The sequence below is a fragment of the Nilaparvata lugens genome, chromosome 2 (genome assembly GCF_014356525.2).
Source record: "Nilaparvata lugens isolate BPH chromosome 2, ASM1435652v1, whole genome shotgun sequence".
NCBI lineage: Eukaryota > Metazoa > Arthropoda > Insecta > Hemiptera > Delphacidae > Nilaparvata > Nilaparvata lugens.
The window spans coordinates 46988731-47011757 of NC_052505.1; the positions used below are offsets into that span (position 1 = coordinate 46988731).

Sequence of the window (23027 nt, forward strand, 5' to 3'; positions counted from 1 at the left end):
TTTACCATAAATATGAATCACCCTGTATATATATTACTTGTATTTTCTACAATTATTGAATCTAAATCAGTGATCAAGTACTTGTAATTGTATTATTCCCAATGAAACCCAACTTGCTCACAATAGCAATTCCACCCATTATACCAATGCTGATGTTCGAATGGAAACATTGTTATAACTCCAACCTCTGCATGAGTGATACGAGAATAAATTATATCAATGTTCCCGAATTCTCTGGTATAGCTCTAATCATTGTTTTTTAGTTGCTCCGGCTCAATTTCCATCATCTACCTCACTTTCATGCTTCCTTCTATTGGATTTCAGATGAAGAACACAATGGAGGAGTGGCGAGTCGCTTTATTCGTCCTCCTTGCAGCTCTGGTGCCAAGATCTCTCCAAGATAAAGGTGAGTAATCCACCTTGATTCTATCAGCACTGTTCTACAGCATCAATCATCGATAATAAATTATGAGGTTTGACTTAGACCTATTTGCAAAACTATAGAGAGGAATTATCAAGATTCATCTTTCTCTATTAATGTAGACTAATCGATTCTCATTCCACATCTTCACTACCCAATTTAACGAAAATATATAGTCTATTGCTATCATAGTATAATTATTATTAGCTCTATATTAGCATACTATCATGATTGCGAGTTCAGTGTTCCAGAATGGATTGAATAAAACGACTTGTAATTGCTAGTTTGCTCCTTTTTTATTGGGATTTCACTAGAAATTGATATTATTTGTGTAAAAATATGAATCAGTTTATCATCACGTTCCAGATTCTAGTAAAGGAGAGGTTGTTACAATTTCAGGTCGTTCTTTGTTCAATATGGTTATCCACCACACATTACATCGCTATTCGCTATGACATCCACACAGAGCTTGTCATTATAAATTTGATGTTGATTGAAGCTCATTGAGGAACAGAAAAGTTGGCATCCCAACCAACTAAAAACATAAGCTTTAAATTCATAGTTTCGAATTACTGAGTCCATGTTTTGTGATAGGCGGTAATGCTTCATTATAATTTCGGTAATTATTTCGAGGTCGCCTGCTGTTGAAGTAATTGAGTGAACTTGGTGACTGTGAACTTGAAAGGAAAATTTATGTCAAAATAATATTTTTGCGCCCTTAGAAGGAGAAGCGCGCGTTGACGTTTCTGAATTGAAAACAATGCGGCGCAGAAGAAAGCCGGGGCGTCCAAATAAATGCCAGAGCAATTAAACTGGCACACTGGGACTGGGACTGCCAGTCGACCCTCGCAAAATTATGAGACCTCCTTGGAAATGTCTTCCATTATAGAGCAAAACGCGCCACGAATACGCTACGTGATCATTTTTAATGAGCTAGCTGTTAAAGATGGCAGTATTCAATTTGGATGAAAAAAATTCAATAGGAATAATAATTTATCTTTTCAATAATTCATATTGAAGAACAAAGTTCATGGTCATCCAAATATACTGTAATTATTGTGAAATGGAAGCATCATGAAATATGTTTCTATACGGCATTATTTGAGAAATCACAGTAAATTAAATCGCAGATACAAATTAACGAACTATTTTTTTTATCTCCGGCTTTTTGGTTTGGTCTACCACTTTGGCATTCCTGTGTCTGACTATCGACATTATTTTGCTTAGTTGCATCAAGAATATCAGGCTAATCATCAACTACAAGTGCAGTTGTATTGTGCTCATGGAACTATGTGGGTCCTCAGTAGCTAATTATGTGACGTTTCCTCCGTCAGTGGTGGTCAGAAACTTGATTTTCCCTATGTTTTGCATGTTATCTATCACGTTCAGCAGGAAGTCTCTCTCAGGCTTTTTCACACATATACGACACATTCAGCTCAGATGATTTTCTGTTCGTTTTCGGTAGATTCCGAAAAGTGTTAAACAGTAATTCGTTTTGAATTCGGTACCGAATGTAAACCAAACAACAACAAACACCCCCTCGACACGAATAAGTTTTCGTCAGGTTTGATTCCGTTGCCAGGGAACAGCAAACTAATCTTCAACACACACTTGGTTCAGTTTCTGTTCCAACCAAACTGATTTTTTGGGAAGTGATATCTTGAAAAAAATCTGTCATCTGAAATGTAGAAATCCCAATTTATATGGTGAATTCATTTCAGCTGTTTCTTTATACTTTACAGAATTTGTAAAATCTAAACACCGCATGTATTTTGAAGGAAATTAATAAAAAATCAAATTATAACCGAACGAGAACCTAGAATGTATGAAAGTCTCATCCGTTTTCGACAAGAACAGAAACGAAAGCTGATCAGAGCCGTCGAAATGTGAAATAAGTCTCATCAAGTGTATGTTTTTGAACAATCAACATTATTTAATGAAATATTAATATTATGTGTAGCTTTCATCTTTAGGCCTATATCGGGAATGATTCACACATGAATTGAAAGATCATCTTCAATCACTATATACTCAATTTCAGTCTACAAATGTCATATATTTGAATAATTCGAACAACCTTCCAGTTCTGGAAAGGGTATAAGGGGTTAGCCAGGTTGCATCATCAATCAAATCACTCATCATACACATTTCATAAAGGGATTCCAACCATTAACCCGTTTATCAACCAATCACAAGACATAATGGAGTGGGGAGTGTGTCAGCGTAGGCGTGACCTTGTTGTGATTAGGATTTCTCTCTTCCAAACCAACCCTGAAAGTTCAAATGAATGAACCGAATTAGATAAAATAAATGAGAATCGGTTGAAATAACGTAATTAGTCCTTGTTGTGAGGAATTAGGAAGATCAATGAATTATTCTCTAGTACAGTACTTCGTATATAGTAGATGCTATAAAGCCATGAAAAATCTCATAATCATAATAAAGTGGATGCAAAGTGGGCCCAGTTGTAATAATTGATATTTTGTAATAAGCATGTAAAGTTATGTACAAAATATGTATCAGCATGATCAGCGAGTGAGTATCGGTAATTTTTCGAATTTTTAAGGCAACTGGGAATTCCACAGCTCTATTGGCCAACGCGTTAGTCTGGGTTTTTCGGAATGCCTGGCATCGATATGGAGTGTTTAGGCCTGCATGCCACAACGAACATATCCATCCGGTTTGGCTCACAACGCTACACATCGCGTGTTTACTTTGAACGAATGAGAACGCGGCGAAAACACACGCGGGTGTGTTTTTGTATGTATTTATATTGTGAAGTGAATTCTACGTGAGCGTGAGGTGAGAGTCAGTTTTGGGTATTTGAAATTTCCAGCTAACTCTCAGATACTGCCTACTCAGTTTTACGCTCTCTGTTGGATCACATGCACTCACACACATTTTCCATACTATATAGGCTAACTGTTTTCCGTGGAAGAGATTCGTTGGGAAGAAAGGGAGTGAGTGATGGATCATATTTCTCAGTCATGAGGTAGTTTACTTTCACTAAACCTAATCTCATTCCGGTCGTGTGTTGATGGGAAGGATATTGTTTCATGTCCTTCTCAGAGAGTCAACAATTAATCTTATTTGTAGAAACACCACCGATTTATATAGTTACATTATTTCATTCATATTCTAATATTATCAATATTCGAATTGAATTCCAATCTTCATTATGATCAATAATAATTCTTCATAATAATGTGTAAAATTCGATGAATAATTTAGCTATACTGTGATTTGATGTAAGTAGGTCTATGAGCCAGAATATATTGCGACATATCCCGATCTAATCTAATTTCACGAATTATTTCTCTTATCATGTTAAATTTTGGCTGAACTGATAATCAAGTATGAACAGAACTGACTAAGTATTACCATATTCTTTCTCGTTCTCTTCCATTGTTATAGAAACATATCAGCACCCCTTATCAACGTATCTCAACGTTTTCAACTTCTTTTCATCCTTCAAATTTATATTCTCACACTTCGTCAATCTTCGATTTTTTTGTCAGCCACCATATTAAATGTCACTTTGTCCCACACAGCACACTGATGTTTATAAAACGTTTAATAAACGTTATCTCTTAAACATTTGAAACGTTTAGACAACGTTGTATGTTGTTGGCCATAACGTTTTATAAACGTTTATTCAACCTTTAGTTTGGTACTGACCTTTACGTTTAATAAACATTTATTTAAACGTTGTATTCAACATTTCGATAAACGTTATATCAACGCTTTGATAAACATTATAGTTAACTTTCAATAAACGTTATATCAACGTTTTGATAAACATTATATCAACGTTTTGAAAAACATTATATCAACGTTTTGATAAACATTATATCAACGTTTTGATAAACATTACAGTCAACATTTCAATAAACGTTTTGATGAACATTATAATCAACCATTAGTTAAGCATTCGATTCTTTCCCAGGTAGCACAGAAACGTTGAAATAAAGTTAGAAACACGTAATACCTTAACGTTGAAAACACGAAAAAATGTCCGTCGTTTCCACATTATTTTCAACGTTGAATAATAGTTGAAAAAACATCGTGGTAACCATTATTTTCAACTATCAACAGACATTGAATTAGCCATACTTTTTAACCGGTACCTTATTAATTACATGATAATATTTCTAAAATCATTTGGAAAGAGATGAAAATACGAAATCATATTTCCATTTATTTACATATGATTTCATGTAACAGAAATATTACCGTGCAATGCGGTACATTGGTAAGGTGAAATAAAAACACACAATAAAAACCATATTACTTCAATTTTGATCCACAAAAGTTATTATGATGAAAGTTGTTTAAAAAACTGAGATGGTTACAACCAAATTACCATGGTATTTTAATATACTTTGCCATTGTATAGCTAAAATCTCAAAAATATTTTATGTCTGTAAGAAACAGAACTTAAAACTATTATATATTATATTGAATGATGAAATACGAAATAAATATTTTTTCATTACCATGTTACAGTAAAACACTTTTATAAACTGCTTATCACACTACATCCAACCACTTTTTAATTTTAAAAACTGAATATACAAAAGTTATGTATACATTCAGAAAAAATGTTGACTGTAATTGGAATACCAATAAAAATTGCAATAGATACAGTATTGACATTTCAAAAAATCTGGAGTGGTGCACTCACACAACTTTCCTTGCCGTTATGAAAAATGATAACCAGACGGTAGTGTTCACGCGCATCTCAAGTCTACTATTCAAAGATCTGAGCCAGCTGGTGACAGGACAATAACGATGGAGACACATGATGTCTGCTATCTCTTCATAGTGAATGATAAATATAGAATCAACAGTTGCCAACAGTTTGCAAGTGAATAATCAATTTTTCTCGAATTTCGAGCTTATTTTCAATGTTATGAGAAAATGTTACTGAACATTAATTGTAGATTTTTATGCTCAATCTTTTCCACTTGAAAATTTTTGTTCAAATAATTGTATCTGAAGCCTGATTATTGAGAATCTGAAATCAAACTTTGCATAGATGAGGCGGAACTCCTGAAATTTTCACAGATATGGGACTTGTGGCTGTTGATAGAGCTTAACAATGTCTATTTTAGGTATAATTTAATCAGAATCGTTGGAGACGTTCACGAGAAAATCGCGAAAACCCTGTTTTTGACAATATTTTTGCCATTTTAGTCGTCATCTTGAATTAAATTTGATAGAAATAGTTTGTGTCAGATCCTTATATTGTAAAGACCTTAAGTTCCAAATTTCAAGTCACTCCGTTAATTGGGAGATGAGATATCGTGTAGGCTACACAGACACTCATACACACATACCAATACCCAAAAGCACTTTTTTGGACTCAGGGAACCTTGAAACGTATAGAGAAATTCATAAATTGGGGCACCTTAATTTTTTTTGGAAAGCAATACTTCCCTTACCTATGGTAATAGGGCAAGGAAAGTAAAAATTGGTTTTGTTTTAGTAGAAGCACTAGCTGTATAGAACATGAACCAAATGTAACAGAGATAATTATTTAGTATAGAATGAAGAGACTATAATCACAATTTGGCCATTTGTTTGAGAAGGCTAAATTATGGTAAAAGTTTGGTGGATTTGAAAAAGCTAGCCAGCAATCAAAATGCTGAGAGAACAAATGGCCACAGTGTTATTATACAGTCTCTCTGTAGTGTGAAATAAAGAAGTGAATATTAAATGCATGAAAAGTCTGTATATTGTAAAATTATTACAAAAAAGATTATGGATGTTTGAGATTCTCTAAAAATTTACTTATTGGCACTTGGCCTAGTTACATGTGATTGGGTGCTGGATCATTTCTCCGTTTTTCTCGACCTCCATCATGGTCTTTGGAGAGTCAAAACCAATTTTGGATTATTATATGGATTTCTTCATTTGGGGCACTGGAAGTAGACTTGATGTTCCACACTGCACCTGAAAACAAAAATTTATAACCCACTGTGAAAAACAATATTTAAATTGAAAACTGCCATGTAATTTATATATATTTTTCCAGAAGAAAAATTTAGTGGGATTGAAGTTAGTAGAGATGTGATTTAGATGAGTTTGAGATGGGATATTATATATGAATATATATACAGTTTGAGTCATATGTATTGGGAACCATTCAATAACTTGGAGACTATTGTGGATATTACTGTAACTTTCAGGATACTCTATACTCATTTAGTATCATTTAGTAGTACTCATTTAGTAGTTATAAATAGGTTTTCGTCAGGTTTGATTCCGTTGCCAGGGAACAGCAAACTAATCTTCAACACACACTTGGTTCAGTTTCTGTTCCAACCAAACTGATTTTTTGGGAAGTGATATCTTGAAAAAAATCTGTCATCTGAAATGTAGAAATCCCAATTTATATGGTGAATTCATTTCAGCTGTTTCTTTATACTTTACAGAATTTGTAAAATCTAAACACCGCATGTATTTTGAAGGAAATTAATAAAAAATCAAATTATAACCGAACGAGAACCTAGAATGTATGAAAGTCTCATCCGTTTTCGACAAGAACAGAAACGAAAGCCGATCAGAGCCGTCGAAATGTGAAATAAGTCTCATCAAGTGTATGTTTTTGAACAATCAACATTATTTAATGAAATATTAATATTATGTGTAGCTTTCATCTTTAGGCCTATATCGGGAATGATTCACACATGAATTGAAAGATCATCTTCAATCACTATATACTCAATTTCAGTCTACAAATGTCATATATTTGAATAATTCGAACAACCTTCCAGTTCTGGAAAGGGTATAAGGGGTTAGCCAGGTTGCATCATCAATCAAATCACTCATCATACACATTTCATAAAGGGATTCCAACCATTAACCCGTTTATCAACCAATCACAAGACATAATGGAGTGGGGAGTGTGTCAGCGTAGGCGTGACCTTGTTGTGATTAGGATTTCTCTCTTCCAAACCAACCCTGAAAGTTCAAATGAATGAACCGAATTAGATAAAATAAATGAGAATCGGTTGAAATAACGTAATTAGTCCTTGTTGTGAGGAATTAGGAAGATCAATGAATTATTCTCTAGTACAGTACTTCGTATATAGTAGATGCTATAAAGCCATGAAAAATCTCATAATCATAATAAAGTGGATGCAAAGTGGGCCCAGTTGTAATAATTGATATTTTGTAATAAGCATATAAAGTTATGTACAAAATATGTATCAGCATGATCAGCGAGTGAGTATCGGTAATTTTTCGAATTTTTAAGGCAACTGGGAATTCCACAGCTCTATTGGCCAACGCGTTAGTCTGGGTTTTTCGGAATGCCTGGCATCGATATGGAGTGTTTAGGCCTGCATGCCACAACGAACATATCCATCCGGTTTGGCTCACAACGCAACACATCGCGTGTTTACTTTGAACGAATGAGAACGCGGCGAAAACACACGCGGGTGTGTTTTTGTATGTATTTATATTGTGAAGTGAATTCTACGTGAGCGTGAGGTGAGAGTCAGTTTTGGGTATTTGAAATTTCCAGCTAACTCTCAGATACTGCCTACTCAGTTTTACGCTCTCTGTTGGATCACATGCACTCACACACATTTTCCATACTATATAGGCTAACTGTTTTCCGTGGAAGAGATTCGTTGGGAAGAAAGGGAGTGAGTGATGGATCATATTTCTCAGTCATGAGGTAGTTTACTTTCACTAAACCTAATCTCATTCCGGTCGTGTGTTGATGGGAAGGATATTGTTTCATGTCCTTCTCAGAGAGTCAACAATTAATCTTATTTGTAGAAACACCACCGATTTATATAGTTACATTATTTCATTCATATTCTAATATTATCAATATTCAAATTGAATTCCAATCTTCATTATGATCAATAATAATTCTTCATAATAATGTGTAAAATTCGATGAATAATTTAGCTATACTGTGATTTGATGTAAGTAGGTCTATGAGCCAGAATATATTGCGACATATCCTGATCTAATCTAATTTCACGAATTATTTCTCTTATCATGTTAAATTTTGGCTGAACTGATAATCAAGTATGAACAGAACTGACTAAGTATTACCATATTCTTTCTCGTTCTCTTCCATTGTTATAGAAACATAATTATCAGCACCCCTTATCAACGTATCTCAACGTTTTCAACTTCTTTTCATCCTTCAAATTTATATTCTCACACTTCGTCAATCTTCGATTTCTTTGTCAGCCACCATATTAAATGTCACTTTGTAAGACAAACTGACACATTGTCTCTCTCACACTTCCCTCTTCAATTTTCTCACTAAAGCCGTCCTTAGACTCTCTCTCACTCTGTTGCTGAACTCTCTTTTTCCGCAGCCTCCTCTTCTCCAGCCATCGTCCCTCTCTCTTCTACTCTGTTGCGACCACTGTTGCCATCTCACTCACAGTAAATGCTTTTGGCGGGATGTCGACCTACAAATGGGCCGAGCGTTGGCGTTGAGCCCCTGGCTGCACTGGGGTGTTACCGATCCCCCTTTCAATATCGCTTAGCGATACACTTTCATCCTTTATCAGATTAATTCGCCTGTATTTGCCGCTCTGCAAATTCCCTCCGTATTAATCAGTTTTATGCCCGCCGCCACCGAATTGATTCACTGCTGTATTGAATTCTATTCGGAATAAATTGTTTCGCTGATCACTGTTGAGCTCTTTTTAAATACTACTTGCTTCGTTCAGCCTCACCTCCCCCCCACCACCAACCACCCTATCATCTCTTTTATTGAAAATAGCTATCATATTGTAGCTCCCCTCCCACCACTTGTTGGCTTGCTTTGATCTGATTTATTTCAAACCCCTTAACCACCCCCCTCCCCACTATAATACGTGATTGACTTCATAAATTCGAAAATGATCGAGCCTGAATCTTTCATGAAACTGAACAACATTATTCACATACAGTTTGATTGAGAGGATTGGCAAAATTATAGGTCTTCCATAATTGATCATGAGGATCAATCGTGTTACTGACTCGATTTAGAATTGCTTGATTTTGATGATGAGCAATAAAGTATGGCCGACCGTGAGAACATGATTTTCAACACATTCCAAATCACAATAAAATTCATTTGACATCCTCCAATTCAGAGTTGATGATTTTCAAATGTAATTTATTAACAAATGAGATAATGATACAACGAGAGTCAGAGCTTCAATTCTGAAAACCATTTTTTACATATTATTCCAAATAAGTCAGAAACAATTCCTGCAAATGCATGTGTGCAGCCTCCCACTTCCCAAATAGAACCAATAAAATCAATATTTATAAGTTGTCACTGAAAATTGATTTCTTAATCACATTTGATATGACATTGAAAATTTTCCAGAATCTGTAATATTACTCCATCAATTTAATATTAAAGGATCCTTAGAATTTGAATAGGTGTACTTTAATTTATTATTAATTTGAAATTATTTACTATGCAATGCATATTGCTGATCCTTCTCTCCAGAATAGCCATAGTCTGAGATAAAAAGAATCTATAAGAGAAATTGAAGAAATATATATTATAATCATCTATTTGAATATAATAATCATTAAAAATGAAAATAATCAATTTTGCAATTTCATAGTTGAACTATCTTGAACATTTCTGTTTCATATCCCTATCCATAATGTTTGAATTGTGTAAATAATTTGTGTTCAATTTTGTAGTTTGATAAATTTATTGAATATTTGGAAACTCAGTTGAACAATCTATCAAAGTTGATAATAACAGAAAATCATGTTTTTGATTTGAAACCAGCAAGATTATTCTCATTATATTACAGGGGTATTGAGGAGATTACACTGATTGGCCTCGCTTTTTTGTCAATGTCATGCTACAACAACATGACCTCACTGGTGTGCATTTAGCAGGTTGAAAAGTTTAGCTTGGAGCAATCTGTTACAGTAGCAAGCTGTAAGAAGGGCAACCGAGAGGTTAGCGATGTTTGTGTTTTCTCGCTGGCTGTCTCCGGGTTTTGTTCATGTAGGCTGCAAGCCAAGTTTTTGCATACTCTGAGGGTTGCGGTCAGTTACCGCAAGCCAGAAAACATCTGCAGGGGGTCTCCACTGCCGCTTTGCTCACTCCTCTACTCCTTTACTCACTCGAATCCCTCACCTACTCAACCTCACACAACTCCCCCACCTACCGGCAACTTTGCTCGCTCTCATGCTTCGAAGGCGATTCGCCCTCGCTGCGGTTGTAATTTGTATCGCATCATCAACAAATTCATTTTTCATTACCAAACTCCACTAGTATTTCACTTGTACTATCGAACTAATTTATGTTGTATTTCCATTCACATCAGATAAGTGGTAATGGAGAATATATTCTTGGATATACTTTTTGAAGAGTGTACAGTTCTGTAGAGTGTTCATCTATGTAGATACAGAACAATATTATGATAATATTATCTTGATTGAAATCTATTGCATTCCATCCTCATATATTCATTGATGTTTCAGCACATACCTTGTGAACTCATTGAATAACTTGTTATTCCATCATGTAGTATCAAGGCTGAGCAGAAGGCTAAAAAAACTTTTCACTGGTGATTTTTCTCAAAGTTTTTCGATTTTAATACTATCAAGCTAAACGGAAAACTTTTCTCAAGAAAATCTGTTTGCTGATCATTTCTTTCCAAGTTATGAGCGCGTAAAGTTTAAACTTTAGGATCAGATGATTTCAAATTCGGTAGGAGATAAATTCATGAGATTTTAAGGATATGGTATATGGTATATAGTATATAGTATGTAGTATGTAGTATATAGTATATAGTATATAATATATAGTATATAGTATATAGTATATGGTATAAATAGTATAATAGTATATAGTATATTGTAGTATATGGTATATGAGGATATGGATATGGTCTATGAAAAAACAAACATTTCCTGAAAATATAAATTTTTTGGAAATTTATTCAATCCAATAAAGATGACCGAAAATAACTCCTAGTTGAGTTAATCTTGGTTATTTTGGCAAATTGAATATCTTTCTCAAAAATTGATATTATCGGGGAAATTTGTTTTATCAAATCAACAATACTATGTAGAATTTATCTAAAAAACTCCATGAATCTATCTTCTACCAAACTTGGAATGATCTGTCTCAAAAATTTAAACTTCAGGCAATCATATCTAAAAAAATGATCAGAAAAAAAATCCCGAAAAAACTTTTTTACTTTGATAGCTTGATATAATACAAATGGAAAGACCACCAGCAGAAAGATGTTTCGCCTTTAGCACAGCCTATATGAGTTTTCAGATTGATCAATCAATGAATCTGATCTCCAAAGAGATTGAAAGTATGATTGACTGGAAAGTTACTTTCTTCACTCAAATAAATTACATAATTTTATCTTGTAACTTCATCGTTATACTGTGATGTAATGTGAATTAGAATTGAGATAGTCAAACATTCATAAAAATTTCATCTTGTTGACTGCACTGGTTCAAATATACATTCATTTGTTGTGTAAGCTACAATAATTTTAATGAGAGGTTTTCCATTCGCTTTGCGAAACACAACGTCCCACACCATAAAACCTACATTTTATTTCACAGTCCTCGCAGGTTGAATAGTCGCTCACAATCGATAAACTTATTCGATAGGGAACTGTGCGACACTCAGCAGCAGTTTTATTGTGCAGTCGCTTGAAATGGCTTGGCGCTGCTAACTGCTAACCTGCTGGGCTGAGGGCTGTGGGCTGAGGTCTAGAAGCTGCAGCGTAGGCGGGCGCAGCGCACAGCAAACGAATCCCAAAGCTGAGAAAGTTTCATCAGTTAAAAAGTTGTCCGATCGAGAAGGAGAATTTGGTCGACAGGATTTCTAAAATAAGTTACTTTTCCTTGGAAGCTGGATTTGTTTGACACTTTTGAACCTTTGAAGGACGCGATAAGTCAATATCGAGAGAAAACTCCGACTAACCATAAATTTGATGAGAGAAATGTCTAGCACGATGTTGAATGAGGACTCTACGACGATCTTAATCGAAATTGATTTTTTGTTGGTGTGTGAAGCAATCACACTTTCGGAATTCAAAGACTTCACTATTTAAACAACCCACTTTTGTTGACTAAGCTAGCTAGAACATCCAGAAGATTGTGATGGTACTACTCCAAGATCAATATTGCTTATTTCCATGATGTTTCAATTTATTATAATTATTATGGTTAACAACACATATTAATCCGCTATTTCAGTATAATTAATTATATTACTTTTGTCATAGTCATACTCAGCTGTTTATAGTCATACTCAGCTGTTTATAGTCATAGTCAGCAGGAAAAAAAACACCTTTAGCGCTCCAGGTGAAAGTTTTGTCAACTTCTACAAAATTCCTGATTCGGAATTTGTAAACTAGGTTATGTTTATAGAATGCATGTAGTAACTTCAGCACAAGCAGGTAATGTTTTCTATTTCTCAATTATTCTTCTCTAGATTATTGTGACAAAAAATAGTGTACGTTACTTGGGCGTGAATCTCTTTTGCAGTGCTCGAATGCAAAATTCTCGCCTGCAAAAGGCCCCTTCCCTTCCATGTGACGTAAGATACTATAAACTCTCAAAACAGCATAAAAACTCTGACTCCATGATTCTTATTATTACAGTTAGACTAGCAAGAACCCGTGCTTCGCAAGGATCTATTTTAAAACGACAAAATGAAAACTTGTAATGAAATTTTGAAGAATTGAGAATAGACCTATAACCATCCTTGGTTAATTAAGAATCTATAAGCAAAATTTCAAGTTAATTAGTCCAGTAGTTCAGACGTGATGATGCGTCAAACATAATTTTCCTATCCCGTACATGCATAAGCCAGCTTTAATTCATTTAATTATTATAGATATAGTTAACGACTGCAAGAGATAGGACTGTGGAACAGAATAGTGGTGAAACTATGATAGCGCCAGAAGTGTCTCAAACACAATAGTAGGTACTACATGAACATTTTGAAAATGATTTGAAAAAATGTTGAAACAACAGAACTGAATCCTTATCATTCTACCTTCATTTAGAGAGGCTTTTGTTTGAGCCGAATGGAAATCTATTTATAAAAAAATGAATGTCTGTTTGTGTGTTTGCTTGTATGTTTGTTTGTTCCCTGTAGACTTGACATAACGGCAGAAACTTTGAGAATATGTTGTGTGAATATTGGGGATGGTTTCTGAACAGAAATTTTAATAGGGGGGCTAATAATAATTATTCATCAATCCATTTTACAGACATATGTTTTCGAAATTTTCGGCCGAGCGGCTACTGAAGAACGAAAAGATGATCATGATTCAAGATCATAATTATTGTGATAATATGATTTAGCATCTAAAGTTACCAGCTGTTTTTCAGCGTTGAAAAAACACAGGCTCAATCACCAGGAATACTATAAATCTATGAGGGACCAGTAAGCCATTAATTTTGAATAGTTTAATTACTTCCATTATGGACACTGGATACGTTATGGACAATCAATACGTATGAAATTCATTATCTACCGTACAGAATAAAAAATTTTTGATTGCAGTGACCCCGACTACTGTATTATGAATAACCATTCGGATCAAATATAAGGAATTACTCACATCTCTCATCAACTCGTAATTTTTATTCACAAAATATTATCAAAAAATATATATCAAGTTATATTGAGTAAACTCACGGCTAGTACTCAAGTTTGTCTTTTTCTGGCCGTGCTACAAATAAATGTAGGTATATGTTTGACATTCTGTTTCTGTGATCTTGTTGTCTATTAAGAAAGTTTTCAATGTGGTTTTTGATGGCAATAACATTTGGATTTGTAAAAAGAATTAACAACGAACACCTAACCAAAGAAAACCTTTGTGCTCTGTTCTAATTGGAGTGCATGTGACTCCATATACAGCTGATAGAAGGCGCAAACCGAACTGGCCAAGCATACAACAATGGAACAAACACGTGGCAAGCTCGAGCTCTCAATCAACGCAAAATCAATTCGATCAGCTAATTGATGAAATTGTTTTAAGCTTTCCAATGATAACAACATATGTTAGAATATCATGTGTCAATTATCTCAGTTCCATATGGAGTTCACCTTATCATAAGCTTACTTAATAGGATCCTTTTTCATCATTTGAAACCCTTAAAGGCAAAATATGTCAAAATCTGTTCTTAGTGCGCATTTAGCATGTTTGAAAAATATTTGTGCAAAGTTTCAAGTCTGTAGGCCAATTAGTTTGAGCTGTAGTGTGATTTTACATCAAAATAAACAGAATTTTCATAAACTGAAGATTTTTATTTAGCAGTCTCAAAAAACTGTTCTAGATGAAAAATTAATAATACATGCCACGTGTAGGCTTATACATTGCATCAAGAAAACGAAGTTCAAAACTATGGTTTTCCTAAACATATTGTCAAATCCCAGCCTCTTGTTGAAGCGTCATGTGTCATAATCTTACTCCAAGGGGGGGGACACGGAAATATATAATTTGAATTGTATGACAAGGAACTAGGATTATAATCATTCAACCATAAGTACGATTGCCTCGTATGGTAGGTCTTACCTTGTGTTGGTGAATGTTGCAGCCTATTTTGCTTCGTAGAGAAGGGAGGACGTACAGTAAAAAAGTAATTGATAGTTGAAATGGTTAGATAAAATAAAATAATTAAACAATTATAGTACTTGAGGTTATGATTTAACGATAGGTAGTTGTAGGTTAGGTTGACCAACCTTTGTTTAATCGGATTGTTGATATCACTTAAATCAGAGTATCTAAGCAGAATGACTGGTGTATGGATGGAACAGATTGAAAAAGTTAACTTGCTCAATAGAGGGTTTGGCGGTCTACAAATTTAGCCGAAGTAAGGGACCTGAGTTTCTAACTTAATGCTGTAGGTGGTTATAATATGGTGAGGTGGAATTAAATTCAATTTAATAATAAAATGCAGTTCAACTTGAACCTGCTGAGTGTAAATTATGCTGTCACTAGGATCAGACAGAGATAGTAATTTTGGAGTGAACCTTTTCTCCAAATGATGACTAATATATCCAGAGTCCAATAATTGTGCCGTGATTTGGAAAGATATTAGACCGCATGAAACAACAGACAGAATGGCAAATCCATGCGAACCAAGCCTCTGATAAGTACTATAGGTTGTATGAAAGCAAAGTGCTGAACCAAAATAGTAAATATTTCGAGTACCGAGTTTAATTCTAATGCTGTCTAAGCGATCTACTACCTCTCTTTGCGATGTTGATCGGCTAATAATGTAGGATTCACTTCACCTCGGTGTGGTAGGCTGGTGGAAGTCGATTTATTATTTGATTCTGCGGGATACTCTCAATAAAAAGATTTATTACTTGATAAGAAAATCGACCACCATTTACCATCAGAAGAAATAATAGTCTAATGATAGATACTATACTCGCTAATGTCTGACTATGGCAGAACAGGATGTGTCCTGAATGATCAATGTGTGTCAGTCGAGAAAGAACGAATTTGGAGGTATAATGGAGTAAACCCAGTTTAATGAAACGGTAAAATGGATATATTCTGAAGGATATACTTTTACAACAAATTAATGAACAGATTATGCAAATTATAACTTTCAATAGATACAGAATGCAGATTGGTTGACAGCAGATTTGAATCTTTAAATTATAAATATTATATAAAAGGTTTGGTACTCTTCGATTAAACAAAATAAAATGGATAATAGCCCTTTGGAAAGGGTCATAAACTGAACTAGTTAAACAAGAAAAAACAAGTTAATATTAAATGGTGATTCAGAGAATAGAACAAATTAATAATTAAAATTATTCTCAGGGTGTGGTTTCGCCTGAGGAAAATAGACCTTTTGGCTAAGTACAGCTTGGATATTTAAATTTATTTAATACTAAGAGAATTAATTATGATAACTTTTGTACCCTTAATACTATAGTCATGACTTTCTCAAATGGACGAATTTATACGCTGTACAATTTTCGCAGATTTATGGGGATCCCCTTTTATATATTCGAATAACTTACGTAGACTTTTGTTTCCGTTTTTTGGTTTTCGAAATATATTCGGCCGTAGAATATATCGTTCCGGCTGGATCCTTTCACGTGGCGAAAAATGTTGAACAGACTTCACTAATATAATTTCGGGGTTTATTTAAATGAAATTTAAAAATCTTAGTATCACAATTATTATAGGAACTTTGGAACAACTTTTTTAAAACAGAAAAACGAAGATTGAATTACATTAAACAGAAATTAAAGCTTTTGAACAATTAGGTACGTGGACTAGGTCTGCATCCTACTGATGATCCTTGCAGAATGGCCTAGAGTCTTCCTCTTCTAATTTTCACTTGAGTTTCTTCTTCTTATTTTATCTCGCCAAATTTACATATTAATTCGGGATTGGTCCGATTTTGTGACGTAACCAATACGCTGAATGGGTGGTGTCACTGTGTCCAACTTTAAAGCTTTTAAATAGGGCGAAATTCCTGATTTTAAGTTGTTCCAAATTATCATTTAGTTTTTATAATTATAATAATACACAAATAAATAATAGAATTCGTCTATGATGCATTTAAAATTGACTTCGGTGGATAGCTAATGATTATAGAACATAGACATGCTTTTATAACATAAAGTAGACATAATATAAGAATATATATGCTTATAACAATAACGAACACGATAATAAATAAATATTTCTTCCTTTTTTTGTTTATATGGTTTTTTATATGCTAGAATATCGACCCTCAATCGTCATATATGGTTAAGCTAATTTGTCTATATATTTTTAACAAGTATATTTTTTTTGATAGTTCAATAAATAAATATTCGGGCCTATTTGGCATAGAAATGAAAGTATAAAAATGAAAAAGTTAATAATATATAATTTTTATGATTGATCTTTGGTCGAACTGCCTTCTCAATTTGCTACTTGTTAACGAGTTAGCTTTGTTCTGTTTTAGGGTTATGTTTTTGTTTCAAAACTAACCTTCAAATATAATTTTACTGATCCAATCCATAAACATACAAACATATACGGGTTTTTCCATTGACAAATTTTTGAAAGGTATACAATTACTGATTTATTTATTTCCTGCTTTGTAGGTTAGATAACAGTCGTCTATCTACCTCAGATAAGATTGTATTGTTTTTACGGTAATAGAAATTATTTCGTTCTCATACTAGCCTATTAATGATAACAATTAATTTTCAAAACAATACTTCTATTATAATAATAATGATATTATTAAACATATTTATTAATTATAAGAACAATATTATTGAGGTTGAGTGAAATCAGGTAGAAAGTAATAACAGAACAGATGTTCATTTTGAATTTCTATCATATTATTTTGTTATTTCCAATGATTACAACATATGTTAGAATATCACATGTCAATAAATAAATTATCTAATTTCCATATGGCACTCACCTTACCATGTTCATAACCTCACTTAATAGGATCCTTTTTCATCCTTTGAAACCCTTAGAGGCAAAATATCTCAAAATCCGTTCTTAGTGCGCGTCTAGCATGTTTGAAGAATATTTGTGCAAAGTTTCAAGTCTGTAGGACAATTAGTTTGAGCGGTAGTGTGATTTTACATCAAAATTTTCGAAAAATGCCCTCTCCTGGACCCCCCTGTGCTACTGATCGAAATTTTTCTGCATAGATCTAATTTTTTTTCGTAGCTGAACAAAAAAGTTCCTCATGACTTTGCTGTGAAATGAGCGGTTAAAAAGTACAAAATTTTGGGGGGGCCTCAGCTCCCTCAGGGGGGCAAATTTCTGAAAATCCTTTCTTAGTGGATGTTTTCAGGCTACCATAAACAATCGTGCAAAATTTCAAGTTTTTAGGCTCAGTAGTTTGGGCTGTGGTGTGATTTCAGTCTGTCGGGGCTTAGCCTTTTATAAGTATAGAGATGAGAAATTCAAATTCAACATTTTTTTGGGCTGGTTCATGGAAATTACCGGTACTTGAGGGAAGTATATATTAGCAACTAAACAACTTATGATATCTTCATCCATTGAACTAAGGCAGAGACACACGAGGCATTCCTTCAGACGAGTCGGATCAGCACGACGAAATAAGAAGTTCTCTGATTGACTGATTAGAGCTTCCTGTCCTGTTTTATCGTGCCGAATCGTCTGTGAAAACGCCTCGTGTGTTCCTAGCATTAATGCTATTAGAAACAAGAAACAGACTCTGTCTCAATCTGATTATGAATGCACCACTTTGGTAAGTAGTGGAAATTAACTTATACAATGAGAATAGCTACTCAGTTGGTGATATCAAGTGGAAAACATCAATTTATTATTCAAGTAATGTTAATGGAGATTCGTTTCACGGATTTGTACTTTTAGTCGTTACTGGCCGCACACTCTGGTCGATGACGTAACTTTCCAGATGGAACTTGACCATCTCACTGGGAATAGAGAGAGAGAGGGGATGGTGGAGGGGACCTTAAGAAATTTCATTAGTGGAACTTGCACAAGCTTCTCTGCAACTTGTCTCTTTCTCCAATACTCCCTCACTTACTAACATACAAAAAACTTATCCTCTCTTCTATCTCAGTAAGCCACTTACATCATTATAAAGGAGAAGGATAGAAGGAGAAGGTGAAGAACGATGTAACAAATTTCTTTCCTCACACGTCATTGGAACACGTGTGGAATTCTACTCATGGGCCACATTGCTGGCGAATAGAGGATGAGGGATTTGTGTGTTGGGAGAGGGGGGGCACAAACATCGTGCTACCTTGCAAATAAGAAATTCTTTGCTGAGAGATCAATTCAACTGCGTGGATGGCAAATGCATCAACGTCAATGTCGTGCTCGTAGCAGTACCACTTTCAAGCACTCACTTATTGTGAGATTGGTTTGGTGGAGAGTAGCGAAGAATTCTCAGTCTGAATGTATGAATGATTGGAACACTGGTTGGGTTCCATGTAGGAGAGCATCCAAGTCCAAGTTCAGTTTTTCCTATGCACTTGTGAGAATTCACCTTCAACTCGTCAAGGATCTGTTCACAGGTTTGCAGGAGAATTGATATGAAATTTGAACCTTATACTCACCAACTAGAGACTTAACTTACATCTACTTGGAGTGGAAAATTGATAGAATGAGTTTTCGAAAGCTGCGTTTACACCAAAGTTATTAACAAAATGTTCATTTTTTCGTCCTAATAGATTCTATTGGATTGAACGGAACAAGACAAACACATATGCACATCATGTATATACTAAATTATGTTCAATCTAATAGAATGTATAAGGACGGAAAATAAACATTTTTCAAATAACTTTGGTGTAAACGCAGCTTAAGAAACCACATTTATATCAATACCTTCAGATTTATTGAATAGCTCATAGCTCGAGGCGTGAGTGAACACTACTTATTGAACACTTCTTCATATCTTCAACACTTTCAACTATGAAATTCAATTATTCAGATTTGTGAAGCAATTTCTTCCGTTTGATTCATTAATATTTTTGACTGTGAGAACCTTCGAAACAGTTTGAATCCAGTTGCAATCTCAACATTCTTTGTTTTATCTTCAAACAGAAATTATACTATCAAAGTAAATTTGTCAAATGAGATCTGCAAAATATTCTTAAATGTATATTTTTGCAAATTGCCTTCGTTACCAACTTATAGGCGCGAATAGATGGGCTTATTGTGGTGATACAACTTGTATTTGGGTGAAGGCTGTGTGTTCTGGTTCTGTTATTCTGGTGCGGTATTTGTTGGCAAGCGCCATAAACGGAGGCACAACGCACACCTTTGCCGAAAACAATTTAGACCCCAACTGCCCGCCATGGTAGGCTCACTACACAGGTCACATACAAACAAAACCCTTACATGCTGCCGCTGGCTTCTCGCATGTCGTTCACAAACATTTATGGAAAGACTTTCCCTAATCTTTGACTCGCCTCACTAAACACAGCAATAGTTTTTCTCTCACTGCGCCTACCCGCACATGCACACACACGCTTCATGACGATCATTTTCTTCTCGTTCAGCTCAGCTAGCTACGTTTATCATCAATTATGTCTCAATTTTCTCTTATCACGTGCTTACACTCTGGTATGGAATATAAACAGTGTTGATCTGTACAAAGAAGTCAAATATCCATTTTGGTCAGTTATAATTGGGATGTGGAAGAAATGCGATTCTTGGAAAATTGAATTGTATGCTTAGAAAAGAGATTCGAGTGAGAAGGATGATAATACGATCGATAGAAAATTCACAAGGGTTGTGCAGAATTCTCAGAAAGCCGTTTTTTCATTGATTCTTGCATTTGGAACGAGATATGATCTGCTCGAACAAACATACCTAAAATTCCTTTGTGTTGTTCTCACGACTTTGGAGCCATTCGTTTAGGCCTATAACGTCCCCATCAGCACGATTCAGTTATATTATTAAATGGGTCATCAATTCAACATATACGGTAATGAGAAAAAGTTTTTCAGAGCAATCCTCTCCCAAGTTAAAACGAGAAACAACAGCACACTTTTAAAAATATCTTGTTCATTCGAGAAAAATGAATCATTTGAGATCATTAATTGCTGGAAAAGGACTGACTATGAATTGAGCAATGAATAATTTCAAGCAATTTCCGAATAGATCATTAAGATAGATGTTCTGAGTTCAATGCTGATTAAAAGATTTTTCGCTCCATGCTGCATATCTTTTAGGATAGAATAACCATGATTGTAATGATACGATCGTCTCTACCCTTGCTGTAGAAACCATTTCCATATCGACAAACTTGAAGTGACAACCACTTATAAAGTGTTTCAGATCTATCTTGGAGTAATAATAATTTTAAAATATGGTGAGATAATGTTCATCACTCACAACTGACCTGCGAGTGATAGCACGACACTTTTGTCATTAAGAACTTGAAGTAACATGCTGCTTCTCAGAAAAAAACGTTTGAAAAATAATAATATTTTGAGCGCAAAAAGTGCACGAAAGTGTGTATTAACACTTGGATGGATTATTAGTGCCGTGAGGAGGAGTTTGGAGGAGTGAGAAGGAGTAAGCGAGCCGATGTTTATGAGTGGAACGTGGAACCTGCACAGTTAGGCGGACCATTAAGGGTTGCGAAGGATGCCGTGTATATGGAACGATATTTCACAGCCAGTGTCTTTACTGTAGCAAGTCTATATTAGTTTTAGCTCAAGGCATCAGAAATGTTATCTTCATGCATGGAAAGCGACCCATATTACTTCCGCCACACTCCGCGTGAGCATTATACACCCTAATCACCAACATCATCATCACCGCCATCATCATCATCATCACCATCCTCTCTACGATGCTCTTCTCACTAACTGTCCAAAGTGTAAGAAAAAACTCGAAATTTTCGCTGACAAAAAGTTCTCAACTTTTCGACGATAAAAAGCGCTTCGTGTGTGCGACAATCGCGATATCATGCAATGCAAATGTAGGCCACTACCTCTCAGGGGAAAGTTCTAACAGAGCGCCCCGGGATTGTGGTGTAGTGTGTAAGTGGATGGTGCTACTTCAAGTGTTTTAAGCATAACATAATAGCGGATTGCGAAAATATCAGATTGAAAGAGTGAAGACATATCATCAATTGAAAATGCGTCAAGTTACATTGGGAATTTGGGCTATGTTTGTTGGTAGGAAATCATTTACTACATGTATTCCAATAATAATTATAGTTCCGATACTACTTGATGCTCATCAATAGTATTCTGAATTTTTCTATTCTTCATTCAATGCAAATCATGTAAGTTATCTAATTTATCCCCTGACCGCACTGTACTCTACGCCAGCAAATAAATAATTGAGATCAAGGATCAAAATAATAGAATTAATGTGAGATTCATGAACAAAAACAGCGTAATAGATAATCGGGAAAAATATGTTTTAAACTCCGATGAGATTTGTTGATGTGCTCAAAAAATGGTTTTAGCTATTCTGCAGTCTCTTATTCATTGACTCAACAATGATCCATTCTGATTCAGCCAATGTACTGTATCCATTGTACAAAGCCTTTTTTCATGCCGAGTTCTATATGGGAGGTAGTTAATCTTCTATTGGATTATTGGTTTTTATTTTTGATCGTGTTTTTCATTAGTAAACATGAACCTCACTCAGTAGTTGCACGATCCGAGTCCAGTGAATTTGAGAAATGAATGCTTTGTTTAGTTTCTCACACCCAGAGTAATCACCAAACTATAACTGCTAGTAGTTAATGTTTCGCTTGCCAAGTGCAAGCGCTCGCTTGTACTGAGCTAACTTCCCAAGGAAACCGCTTCAACTTTCTATGTTTTGATAATTAAAACTGTCATGGCACCTGATATACGATTCAGGTCATGAATTCAACTCGGCACAAATTCATAACTTTTGACAATAAAATGTCATTCTTCATAATTTATTAACCGAATTTGCATTGTTCCATAGTGCATCACACTCGTGTCGGGCTGGCACTGGAGGGTCTGTCACTCACACCATGTGCACCTTGTGCAAATAGAATGGAAAAATGGAAAATCGCCATCCAAGATCACCAATTAGACATGTTGGTTGCCATGGCAAAATTGTAACGAGCTATAAATTTTCGGCTTTAAATTTATTGT

At 34.8% G+C, this 23027-nt stretch overlaps 1 protein-coding gene across 4 annotated transcripts in view; it reads left to right on the forward strand.

Annotated features, from left to right (window-relative positions):
• LOC111052995 (neural cell adhesion molecule 1) overlaps positions 1 to 23027 on the forward strand; it is a 522721-nt gene that overhangs the window by 349736 nt on the left and 149958 nt on the right. For all 4 annotated transcript variants that reach the window (XM_039421336.1, XM_039421337.1, XM_039421338.1 and 1 more), the window contains one exon: positions 325 to 406. In XM_039421336.1, coding sequence (XP_039277270.1) covers positions 325 to 406 — 82 coding nt within the window. The remainder of the gene's footprint in view (positions 1 to 324; positions 407 to 23027) is intronic.